The 12,813-nt window shown below is 46.9% G+C and overlaps 1 protein-coding gene across 3 annotated transcripts in view; it reads right to left on the reverse strand.

Moving 5' to 3' along the window:
- The window catches only part of LOC310668830 (cullin-4B), a 141,632-nt gene that overhangs the window by 107,639 nt on the left and 21,180 nt on the right, over nucleotides 1-12,813 (reverse strand). For all 3 annotated transcript variants that reach the window (XM_083422161.1, XM_083422159.1, XM_083422160.1), the window contains 2 exons: nucleotides 11,279-11,361; nucleotides 10,327-10,394 (listed from right to left, as the gene is read on the reverse strand). In XM_083422161.1, coding sequence (XP_083278287.1) covers nucleotides 10,327-10,394; nucleotides 11,279-11,361 — 151 coding nt within the window. The remainder of the gene's footprint in view (nucleotides 1-10,326; nucleotides 10,395-11,278; nucleotides 11,362-12,813) is intronic.

The raw sequence follows: 12,813 nt of genomic DNA on the forward strand, positions 1-12,813 counted from the left end.
TTTGATTTAGAGGGAAAGGAAAAATAGAACTGGTGTCAGGGAATTGGAGGCAGAGAAGGAGGAGAGAGGGGAGAGAATGGGCACTTACAGAGATCCTGTGCCTTTAATTAGCAGTTGCTCTTCATCGGATGAGGAAGGAGACGAAGGAAGGAGCATGCCTGCGTTAGTGGGGAAATTTCACGGGGATCCAGAGGAATATTTGGGATTTAAAACAGAGATGAAGTATGTACTTGAACTGGAGGGGGCTGAGTTTGCTAACAATGCTCAAAGGGTGGCCTTCCTAATTAGCCATTTATCAGGCCCGGCCAAAGATTGGGTCAGGCCACTGATAGCAGCAAATAATGAAGCGCTGCGGAATTTGGCAAAGTTCTGGGAGGCAATGGACATCATGTTTTCACATGAAAGCCAAGTAGATATGACTCAGCAGGAGCTCCTGGCTTTGACACAAGGGAACTTGACTGTGCGTAGTTACTGGTCGCAGTTTGCCATGCTTGTTCACAAATTGGGATGGGAGTTGAATTCAGAGCCCGTGCAGGCTATGTTCAAAGCTGGGCTGAACTCTGAAGTGAAAGATGAGCTAGCCAGAGGGCCCCGTCCCAAAGATATGGACACGCTAGTAAAGGCTGCCGTATCGTTGGGTTTGAGGCAGGAAGCCCGGCTATTGGAGAGAAAGCAGAGCAGAGGCCGGCGTTTCCATGGTGACCACATTCCTGAGATGCCGGCAGCGGCCACTGAAGGTCAACAGCAGCCAGAGCCCATGGAAATTGACTCAGCCCACACACGGGAAATTTCAAAGGCCCAACGGCCCAGCAGTAAAGAGGGAAAGGACTGGCAGACGGCCAAGAAATGTTTTTTATGCCAGAAGCCAGGACACTTTGCCAGAGTGTGTCCGGAGCATCGTAACTGGCAGGGAATGGTGGGGGCTACTCCACAGGGAGAAGAGGAGGCACCCCAGGTTCAGGGAAACGAGAGGGCCTGGCTGGTGGTGAACCGGGGCAACAGCCAGGCGGCAGCAGCTGCAAAAGGCCCCAGCCAGGACACCCCAAACCAAGCATAGTGTTGGGGGTGGTGCTGGAACTCCCAAACGGCCACGCGATGGAGGCCCATGCGTTAGTGGACTCAGGAGTGAGTGCCAATTTCTTCAGCAGGGAGTTTGCTGCACAGCACCAATTGCACCTGCAGCCTTTGGATTTTCCGCTGCAAGTGACCACTATTGATGGAAGGGAACTATTGGGTGGGGAAGTGACCCATCAGACCCCTTCCATGAGGATGCGGATTTCCACGCACTCCGAGACCATCGCTTTCCACGTAGCCACGTTGGCGGGCCCGCCCATTATTCTGGGCATGAGCTGGTTGGCCTTGCACGATCCGGTGGTTTCCTGGCATCAGTGGTCCCTGACGTTTGGGTCAGCGCACTGCATGAAGAACTGCCTGGGCAGTTCTCGAGTGTCAGAGGCCAAGATGGCGGCAACGTGCAAAGGAGGCAAGGGCGGAATCCCTCCGCAATACCGGGACTTATAGGAAGTGTACAGGAGGCTGACACGTTACCTCCGCACCAGTCATACGATTGCCAGATCAATCTGATCCCGGGGGCCAAACTGCCGGTGGGGAAGCTGTATTCCATGTCTGAGCAAGAGATGCAGGACTTGAAGGACTTTATCGACAAAAACTTAAAAAGGGGATTCATCAGGGAATCCAAGGCGACAGGTGGGAGCCCGGTGTTCTTTGTGGACAAGAAGTCAACGAGCGAGAAGAGACTTGTAGTTGACTTTCACATTTTGAACTCCCTGACGGAACCCGTGGCCTTCCCCATGCCGAGAATCGACAACGTTTTGGCAAGAGTGCAGAAAGGAACATTTTTCACTAAGCTGGACCTCCGGGGGACGTACAACCTCATCAGAGTGCGAGAGGGCGACGAGTGGAAGACCACCATGTTCACCCCGTTGGGGGCGTTCGAATATCTAGTTATGCCTTTCAGCTTGCAGTGTGGGAGCCCGTGCTTTCAGGCTTTCATGCACCACGTGCTGGGGCCGTTGCTGTATCTTAATTGTGTTTGTTTCCTGGATGATGTACTGGTGTTCTCTGACAACGAAGAGCAGCACGTAAAGGACGTGCATCAAGTCCTGAGCAAGCTAAAGGAGAATCGTCTGTGGGTGAAGCTGGAGAAGTGCCAGTTCCACGCGACGAAGGTCGAGTTCCTAGGCTACTGGTTGTCTGATAAGGGCCTGGCCATGGAGCCAGAGAAAGTGAAGGCTGTGCTTGAATGGGAGAGCCCTAAGACCAGGAAGGATGTTCAGCAATTCCTGGGCTTCAGCAACTTCTACAGGAAATTCATCAAAAACTTTGCGAAGTTGATGGCACCCATAACGGACTGTCTTAGTGGTAAGAAAAAGTTTCTGTGGACGGAAGCGGCGCAAGAGGGTTTTGAGAGACTTAAGAAGGTTTTTGCGTCCAAGGAGCAACTACTGCACGTCAACCCCGATCGACCGCTGCGGGTGGAAACGGATGTGTCAGATTGGGCCATCGGGGCTGTTCTGCTGCAGCAAGATGAAAAGGGGGAGTGGCGGCCGTGTGCCTTTTTCTCCCGTAAGCTGAAGAAGTCGGAGCTAAACTGTTAGGGTGTGAAACCTAAGACGCTGGCAAATTAGCAATGTCATGTGACTTTAAGTAGTCAAGCTCGTTAAGTTGTTAAGTTGCTCAGTATATAAAAAGTGTTTGTTTTCTCTGCCTGTTGGGGAGTGCTGGGCGTGAAGCAAAAAATGTCTGAAAGCTCCAGAGGTGTTATCTTTCTGCAATAAACCTGTCTTTGGAAAGACAGGCTTCCCTGTGTCGTTTTTTTTTTTTTTTTTTTTTTTTTTGCTGCTGAGACTTTGAAGCTTGTACTGCAACAAGAATCTCTTCACTGGACTTAATTAATGCTCTGCAAAGAGAGCTGTTGCTGGTGGCGCAGCGGAAGCGTTTACTGGACCAGTACACAGACTCTCTTAGGTTATGGCTCCTTCTACGTTTCTACAGCTGTATTGTGTGCAGAGAAAGTGAAAGCAGCTTTCGGATGAGAGAAGACCGGCTTGGTCGTAAATCCAGCTCTTAAAGGAACTGAGAGGCTGCAGAAAGTTGAGAGAGCTGCGTAAGTGAAGATTTACAGCTTCATTAGCGGCAAAAGGCTAGCTTGACCTCCCGTTGTGTTTTTGTTTTGTTAATAAAAGCAGAGGACGGTGGTAGGTTGCTAGTGAAGAGACAGAGGGGGAAAAAAGTTTAAAAGGCTTCAGAGGAGGCTGGAGGCATCTGAAAAGTGAGTAAAACAAATCCCAAGGGGAAAGAGAAGCAAGGGCACACAGAGGGAGTAGCAGCAGACCCCAAGAATGGCAGTGGAAAACTTCCAGGTTCCCTTTACAAAGTTGAACTCTGCTAATTACGTGCAGTGGTCTAAGAGGGCTCAAGTCTGGTTGGAAGCCAAAGAAGTGTGGGCTGACTATGTCCAGAGGCGAAAGCCATTTGTGGCTGTTGCAGCAGATGCCACAGCAGAGCAACAGGCTGCTGCACATGCTCAGAACAGGGAACATGATAAAATGGACACTAAAGCTAGATGCATGTTGATGGTATCGATAGACGATTCCCAATTACCTCATGTGGAAAATTTAAGGTCTGCATTTGAAATTTGGGAAGCTCTTAGGCGAATTCACCATAGAGCCACGCCCGGAGAGAAGGTGAACATTATACGTGCTTTGTATGAGTTGAAACTGAAGCCAAGGGATAGTGTGGTTGAACACACGTCACAGATGACTGAGTATTTCAACCGACTGTCATCTCTAGGTGTGAATTTTCCTGAAAATATTAAAGTTTATACTCTGCTTAGCAGCCTGCATGCAGGGTTTGAAAACTTAGTACTAACTTTACAAGTTTTGCCAGAGGACCAGCTGAATATGAATTATGTGACTGGTAGATTGTGTGAGCAAGAATATCAACATCATCGAAAACGTATTGATAATTCAAATACCCCAAGGGTTGGATGTTCAGATAATTCCCAGCATGAGGGAACTAGCAGGCAGAGCTGTAAGGAAGCCTCACAAGTGTCTGCTATGGCCAGCAAGTCATGTTTTCGATGTGGCAGCAGGTTTCATTTGATAGCAAAGTGTCCAGAAAAGCAACAGGAATTTCAACAGTCCAAGGCCAGTTTCCGGAGCTACAGGGGAAGACGACGTGAGAACTACAAGAATCAACGATCCAGAGGGGGAGCAGGTGCTGATAAGGGACTATCTGCAATGGCAGCACAACAGAGTCCTAAAAGGAGCCAACAAACCTTGAAGTGGATAATTGACAGTGGAGCAAGTCACAGTTTAGTTCCAGCGACATCTAATGGCAGCTTGATGAACTGCAAGACATTGCCAGTTGCAAAAACCGTGACTATAGCAGACAATAGTAAACGAGAAATTAACCTTAAAGGCACAATTTATGTTAACTGTTTGCAAACTAACCTTCCTGTTTTTGTTCTTCCAGGAATGAAGAATGGACTTTTGAGTGTGTCATGCCTGGTAAAAAGTGGTTTTAAGGTTGAGTTTGAAAATGATGTGTGCACCATTTCGAAACAGGGGAAGGAGCTAGTTAAAATTCCCTGTGAGGATGGGCTTTTTGTTTTGGATGAAGAGCAGTTAGCAGCAGGTAGATGTTCAACAGGTGAAGCGCAAGCTAAGTGTGTAAATAAGGCTCCTCATACAGGTTGTGTACATCTACTACACAGAAGGTTAGCTCATATATGCTTTAAGTATGTAAGCAAGATGCCAGATTTAGCTGAGGAGTGTAACATTAAACCCTGTCCAAATTTTCTGGATTGTTGTGCTTGTAAACATGCTAAGGTTAAGACATGTAACTATCCTAGATCTGATAGAGTAAGCAAGAAACCCTTTGAACTTGTGCACACAGACGTGTGTGGCCCTATGCCAGTCAAATCGCTTGGAGGTGCGAGATTTATGCAAATCTTGGTGGATGATTTTTCAAGAGCTAGTTGGGTTTTCTTTCTGAAAGAAAAATCACAAGCAGCTTCCATCCTGATGGATTGGATTGAAGAAGTCGAATGTAAATTTGACACCAGGGTACGTAAAATACAATCAGATCGTGGTGGGGAATATGTGAACCACACGCTGGAGACGTGGTTAAAAAGGAAAGGTATAGTTCATAGACTTACCAATCCCTATTCACCACAGGAGAATGCAGTTGCCGAAAGAAAATTTCGAACATTGCAGGAAGCCATTGCTGCTTTGCTGTTTGATTCTGGACTTCCACAGCGTTTTTGGGCTGAGGCTGCACTGTATGCGAATTATACTTTTAACAGAGTGTACAATAGCACAGTAGGCAACACTCCTTACTTCATGATATTTGGAAAAAAACCCAAAAATTGATCATCTAAGAGTTTTTGGATGTCGTGCTTATGTGCTGGTGCCTAGGGCACAACGTAGGAAAGGCGATCCTAGGTCTAAAGAAATGTTTTTCTGTGGTTATCAAGCAAACACAAAAGGTTGGAGATTTGTGAATGTAGAAGGCGATCAAACGAAAATCACAATCAGCAGAAGTGCGGAATTTTGTGAACAGGATGGTTGGAATAAAATTCATGGAAATCCTGACATACTATTTGATGTGGTGAACAGTAACAATGAAACTCAGGCCCCAGGGCAGGTATTAGTTCCAGAACAGGCTGAGGAATTTGAGTCCGAGGACAAGGGTGAGAAATCGTCTAGTTCACCCAAGTCTGTAAAGTCAGAATCTTCTAGCTCTAAAAGTTCACCTGTACAGCAAGAGAGACGTGTAAAGTCAGAATCAGAAAGTTCTTCAACTACTAGTGACAAACAGGTGACTACTAGTGACAAACAGGTGACGACTAGTGATTCTGAGTCAGAGGGGGAAACTGAAGGAACATCGCAGGAACTGTTAAGGCGTTCCAAGCGTACCAACAAAGGTAAACCTCCTGAAAGGTACCAAGCTATTAGTGTTTGGGCTGGTTTGGCAAATTGCGAACCTGAAAGTTTTGAGGAGGTTGAGCAATTACCCCAGGAGGAGGCCAGTAGGTGGCGTGAGGCCATGCAAAAGGAGTTGAATTCTATGAAAGAACTGGGTGTGTTTTCCATCACCAAACTGCCAGAAGGTACCAAGGCAGTAAGTTGTAGGTGGGTGTACAGGATAAAGACAACAGCGATGGGGAAACCAGAGTACAAAGCAAGGCTTGTAGCTCGAGGTTTTACGCAAAGAAAGGGGTTACATTATTCCGGTCTATGCACCCACTTCAAGGAGTGAAACCCTACGGGCACTATTAGCAGTTGCTGCTCAGAAAGGGTTTAAAGTGAATCAATTTGATGTCTCTACAGCTTATCTTCATTCAGACTTGGCTGAAGAGCTCTATATGGAGCTACCGCCAGGATTGAAAGTTGGTAAATCAAATCAGGTATGGAAACTACATAAATCTATTTATGGACTCAAGCAATCTGCTCATAATTGGAATGAGTGTTTGAATGACGTTTTGGTAGGCATTGGTTTTAGCAGGAGCAAGGCTGACAATTGCTTATATTTCAGAGGTTCAGGAGATGCTCAAGAATATTTGCTTGTTTATGTAGATGACCTGATTTATACTTCAAAGACACAAGAACAAGTAAAAAAACTAGCCAAAGAGTTAAATAAACACTTCAAAGTTAAGAATCTTGGTGATGTGAAGGTCTATCTTGGTGTTCAGATAGATAGGACCAAAAATGGCAGTTTTCTACTGAATCAAAAAGGCAAGATATTGCAAATGTTGAAAAAGTTTGGCATGACGGAGTGTGCAGGTGTTAGAACACCAATGGAAATGGGTTTTGTAAAAGACAATGAGTTCAAGAATAGTGCTGAATTCAAGCGTGCTGAAATCTTTCAGTCAGCACTGGGAAGCTTACTTCATCTTTCGCAATGGAGTAGACCAGATATTGCTTACGCTGTTAACTTACTCAGCAGAGAAGCTTCAAAACCTAGTGTAAATGCATGGAAAGGAATTCAAAGAGTGTTAAGATATTTACAATACACCAAAGATTTTTGCCTTGAATTATCTTCGGAAGGACAAGCACAAATTACTTGTTGGGCAGATAGTGATTGGGCAAATTTAAAAGATAGAAAATCAGTGTCTGGCTGTGTAATAAAATTTGGTAACTCTCTGATTGGATGGAGATCCAAGAAACAGAACCTGATTGCTTTGTCGTCAACAGAAGCTGAGTTCTGTGCCTTATCTGAGTTATGTAGAGATCTAGAATTTTACAAATGCTTGGCACAAGAGATGTATGAAAAGGCCATCACTCCAATCACTGTATGGGGTGATAATCAACCGTGTCTTAAGTTAGCACAAAATGGGCAGTTTAAAGGTCGTACAAAACATTTGGATATCCGCTTTCAAAATGTTTGTCAAACGGTAAAAGCAGGAATTGTTAAATTAAATTACTATCCCAGTCATGAAAATCAAGCTGATGGTTTTACAAAACCGCTTGGGTTTCAGCAGCATGAAAACTTTTGTGAAGAAATGGGTCTGAAGTAATTTTTTGTTTTTGTATTGCCAGCGAGAGGGGGTGTTAGGGTGTGAAACCTAAGACGCTGGCAAATTAGCAATGTCATGTGACTTTAAGTAGTCAAGCTCGTTAAGTTGTTAAGTTGCTCAGTATATAAAAAGTGTTTGTTTTCTCTGCCTGTTGGGGAGTGCTGGGCGTGAAGCAAAAAATGTCTGAAAGCTCCAGAGGTGTTATCTTTCTGCAATAAACCTGTCTTTGGAAAGACAGGCTTCCCTGTGTCATTTTTTTTTTTTTGCTGCTGAGACTTTGAAGCTTGTACTGCAACAAGAATCTCTTCACTGGACTTAATTAATGCTCTGCAAAGAGAGCTGTTGCTGGTGGCGCAGCGGAAGCGTTTACTGGACCAGTACACAGACTCTCTTATAAACTACACTATCTACAACAAATAATTGCTTGCGATTGTTGCTGCGTTCAAACAATGGAGACATTTCCTGATTGGTGCTAAGCACCAGATTCAGGTGTGCACAGATCACAAGAACCTGGAGTACTGGAGTATGGCACGGGTGCTGTGTCAGAGGCAGATACGCTGGGCGGAGTTTTTTTGCCAATTTCAACTTTAAGATTCAGTACGTGCCAGGGGAGCAGAACGCGAGGGCGGATGCGCTGTCTCGAAAACCAGAGTATCTGGCAGAGGAGGGACCTCCGGTTGCCAGATTAATGTTCCCCGAGAACAAGTGGACTTGTGGGGGGGCATTGGTGAAGGACGATGAACTGATGCAACTAATCAGAGACGATGCTTTTGCAAGGCGAAAGATGGACGAGCTAAGGGAAAAGGGGGGATCTGAGGGGGGTTTTGAAGTGAAGGGGGGGCTTCTGTACTATTGGGGGACATTGTATATTCCAGGGGAGACCCTGAGAGCCAGAGTCCTCAAGCAACTTCACGACAGCTCCACGGCAGGACATTTTGGGCAACATAAAACCATGCTGTTGGTTACCAGGGAGTTTTGGTGGCCCAAGGTGAGGGAGGATGTAAGGGAATATGTAAGGGGGTGTGACACCTGCCAGAGGGCCAAAGGGGAGAGGGCGGCTCCGTTTTACAACAGTATTTGCAGTGTTATGTCAGTCAGAGGCAGAACGACTGGGTGGACAAACTAGCTCTGGCGGAGTTTGCTTACAATAACGCGGAGAATGTATCCACAGGGATGACTCTGTTCTTCGCCAATCACGGGTGTCACCCCAGGGCCTTTCCGGGGAGGGAAGAGGAGTCGTGGAGTGTGCCTGCCGCAGAACAGTTTGCGGAGGAAATGGAGGCGATTCACCAACAGCTCTAGTTGAACTTGGAGAGGGCCAAGGAAGTTTACAAGAGGGAGGCAGACAAGCATCGGAGACCAGGGGAGGCCATCTGGGTTGGGGACAAGGTATGGTTGTCCACGCAAGGGTTGCCCTGGAAAGGGGGGTGCAAGAAACTCAAACCCAGGAGGGTGGGGCCCTTTGAGGTGATCCAGCAGATCAATCCAGTGGCATTTAAATTAAGGTTGCCTGAGAGCATGAGAATCCATCCCGTATTTCACAGGTCATGGCTGTCGCCCTACAGGGAAGGGGGCATGAGGCAAGGTAGAGGTGGAGGGGAGCTTCCACTGCCCGAAGTTGAGGAGAGCAGCGCAACAAGGTAACTGACATACTGGACTCTCGTTGGAATGGGGAGGAACTAGAGTATCTTGTGGCTTGGGAAGGCGCCTCCAGTTCAGAAAACACCTGGGTCCCGGCAGATTGCATCACTGATGAGTATCTGGTGGAGGAGTTTCATGATTTATTTCCCGACAAACCCAAACCCCGGGGTAGGTTTTTTCAACAGGTGTTCGGGCCGACGGATGATGAAGAGGACTTCGAGGGATTCCCACCATCAGACGATGAGGAGGGGAACCTGGAAGAAGACTACCGAAACGGTCGGAGAACTGCGGGTTTGGGGAGGGTTGGAGGGAGGTTTTTGAAGATACAGAAGAGGAGGACAGTTTTCTAGGGTTCACCCCCGCCATTCCGGATGAGGGAGGAACGGGAACGGTCGACTCTCAGGAGGAGGAGGAGGGGGCCTTTGGGGAGGGGGTGGATGTCAGGGAATTGGAGACAGAGGAGGAGGAGAGGGGGGAGAGAATGGGCACTTACAGAGATCCTGTGCCTTTAATTAGCAGTTGCTCTTCTTCGGAAGAGGAAGGAGACAAAGGGCTGTCGGGAGAGAATGAATCTGAGGGGGAGGGCCATTTCCGGGACCCAGCCACTCTCGGAGCAGAGATAGAAGGGGGGCTGGGCTTAGGAGGTGGATCTGCTGGGGGAAGAAGTGGAAAGAGCCATTTGAGGCAACTGACTGATCGTGATGGTGTCGTTCTTTGAACTCTTGTAAATACTTTGAAGCTGTCTTTTGGAACACAAAGTGATTTATTACACAGTTTAAAAAGGCAGGAAAGTGAAGTATTTGCTGTTTGCAGAATGTAGCAGTTGATCTGATTCACCCCTTGCCCTCCACAGAAAGATGACATCTGTACTGAAACAACCTGCCTCTTAAATGCCATCTAGAGTTGACATGTTATCATACATACACCCTCCACCCATATTTGCTGTTTTTTGTTTTTAACATCATCAAGTTTTCATTCTGAAAAGCATCTGAAGCCACTACTGTGGCTTACCTTTATGATCAGGGTAGGCAAAGGGGATTAAAAAAGTGGCAGCTGAATGGGTTAGTTCCATTCAGCATAGGGAACTGAAAACCCTGAAGAAGCAGTAAACAGAAATATTTCTATTAAAAAAGATAGGTTACCTTTCTGTAGAATGGCTGTTAAATGTTCACCTAGCAGCTGCTTTTCTACAGTAGCAATTAGTGGTTTCCTATTGGAAAAAAGTGTTTAGAATTACATTCCTTTTGCTTGCCCTTTAACCACTTTCAACCCAACTTGAACATCAGGTTGCTTCAAACAGCAACATTCCCAACTACTGCTAACAATGTGTTTATGGCTCACGTGATTTTTGTGTGTGTGGAAAAACTGCTTTTGGTCTCTCCTACCTTCTTTAAAAAATGAATGTCGATCATCTTCTAGATTCTAGAACAAAGGTAGCCAACATTATACCCTCCACATTTTGAAGGGCTACAACTCCCATCATCCTTGACCACTGGCTATGCTGGCTGGGGCTGATGGGAGTTGAGAATCCAACATCCAAAAGGCACCACTTTGGGTATCCTCAATCCACAGCTAGTAGCAGCTAAAGAGACATAACACTACTGGGTGGTGCTTTGCAGGGTACAATACAACCAGGCCCATCCAAGTAATGTACAATTTTACCACTCGGAGCTCCTTTGAGAGGAAGGGCAGGACAGAAATTTAATAAATAAAATTTCCATATCGAAGATAGCAAAAGGAGAGGCAAGAGAAGGCCTAAGATTTGAGTATGGCAGCCATATGATGATTTTTGGAACAACTATGGACACAAATAGGTATTTTTAAATAAATACATGAATATGGAAGCAAGATTTGGTAGCATCCAATTTATTCTCAGAGCTTGTTTAAGTTTTGCATGGTTTGAATTGATGGAGTCAACTCTTCTTCTTTTGGAAACTATACTATTTATGTGAACAAACCCATGTAATGTGGCCTTGTCTGACATTATTCTTTACATATAGGAAATGATCCCACACTGGCAAAAAGCAGTGGTGGATTTAGGAGTCCAACATGAACAGCTTTAACACACCAGGTTGAGGGTGTCTACACACTTACTGAGTGCTTTGATCCAAGTAAGTGATAATCCTGTCTGTTTCTTCCTCCAAGCGTTTGTTGACATGATGGAGGTATTCTGGAACCTGTCAGAGTCAGTAAGTTATGGAGAAAAGCTAAATAAGACAAATCCTTTGGCGGGGATTTATTATATCTGGTCATATTAGTGCTGTAATACTTTGCAGGCATACCTAGTTTTATTGTGCATCATTTTATTGTACTTCACAGATGATGTTCATTATGAGGACGCAGCTGCAGGCAGCCCGGCTGCTTCCAGGGAAAGGAAGCCCTCTGCTGCCACCACCCCTCTTCTGGCCATGGGAGTGGAGCTTAATCCGCTCTACTTCCCAGTGGGGAGGAGTTGCGGTGGACCACATGGCCACCCACTCCCCTCCGGGGACGGGGGACAAAGTCCTGCATCCCCTGGAGGTTCTCAGCCATGTCATTCGCCTGCCAGCCAATCCGCTGGCGGGGGGGGGGCGTGGCCGGGCCCCATTTAACTGAGGCACAAGCCCGAGAGTTTCCTCTTGGCTCACTTCCTCTATCTCCCGCCCTCCCTCCCTATTATCAGGTTTCAAATTTGGCCTTGCTATGGACCTTGGTTGGTCGCCGTTGAGGGGCCTGGTAGGAATTTTTCCACTTGGCAAATTGGCATGGGCCATTTGGTTTTCGCCTACCTCGTAGCAATCGTCACAACTTTGTAAGGTTTGGCGGTTAGGCATTGGTTGATCTTATAATGGGGGAGGGGAGGTGTGGCCAACAACTGCCCCTCCAAGCTTAAGGGTATTTCGTTAAAGGAAATTGGGTGTGTGGATCTTGTCCGAAGTCCAGGGCTGGGCTAGGGCCATGCCACGACCCCATTGGGAACCCAGGGGGAGCTCAAGTTGGTTTGCATCAACGAAGCTCCCCCTACCAGTGGTTGACCCTTACTGGACTCCCTGCGTGACAGGCAAGAGTCAGATATAGTCGGGTCAATTCCAATGCCTAAGCCAATACCGCTCACATTCTGTAACCAATAAAAGGTAAATGTAAAGGGACCCATGACCATTAGGTCTAGTCATGACCGACTCTGGGGTTGCGGCGCTCATCTCGCTTTATTGGCTGAGGGAGCCGGCGTACAGCTTCCAGGTCATGTGGCCAGCATGACTAAGCCACTTCTGGCGAACCAGAGAAGCGCACGGAAACACTTTTTACGTTCCCACCAGAGCGGTACCTATTTATCTACTTGCACTGACGTGCTTTCGAACTGCTAGGTTGGCAGGAGCAGGGACCGAGCAACGGGAGCTCACCCTGTCGCGGGGATTCGAACCGCCAACCTTCTGATCGGAAAGTCCTAGGCTCTGTGGTTTAACCCACAGCGCCACCCGCGTCCCTCTGTAACCAATAAAGTTGTGACCTAAATTTGCCCAATAACATTATCCTAATATCTGTGTCCTAGTGTCTTATTCATCAATGAGGGGGTCGTCTCGGGGTCTCGACACGCAACTAGGGCTGGAGGCGGGATTTTCTCCTCCTGAGCCAAGAGTAGAGGGGCTGGC

The sequence above is a fragment of the Podarcis tiliguerta genome, assembly GCF_965153285.1.
Source record: "Podarcis tiliguerta genome assembly, chromosome: W".
NCBI classification, from domain to species: Eukaryota; Metazoa; Chordata; class Lepidosauria; order Squamata; family Lacertidae; genus Podarcis; species Podarcis tiliguerta.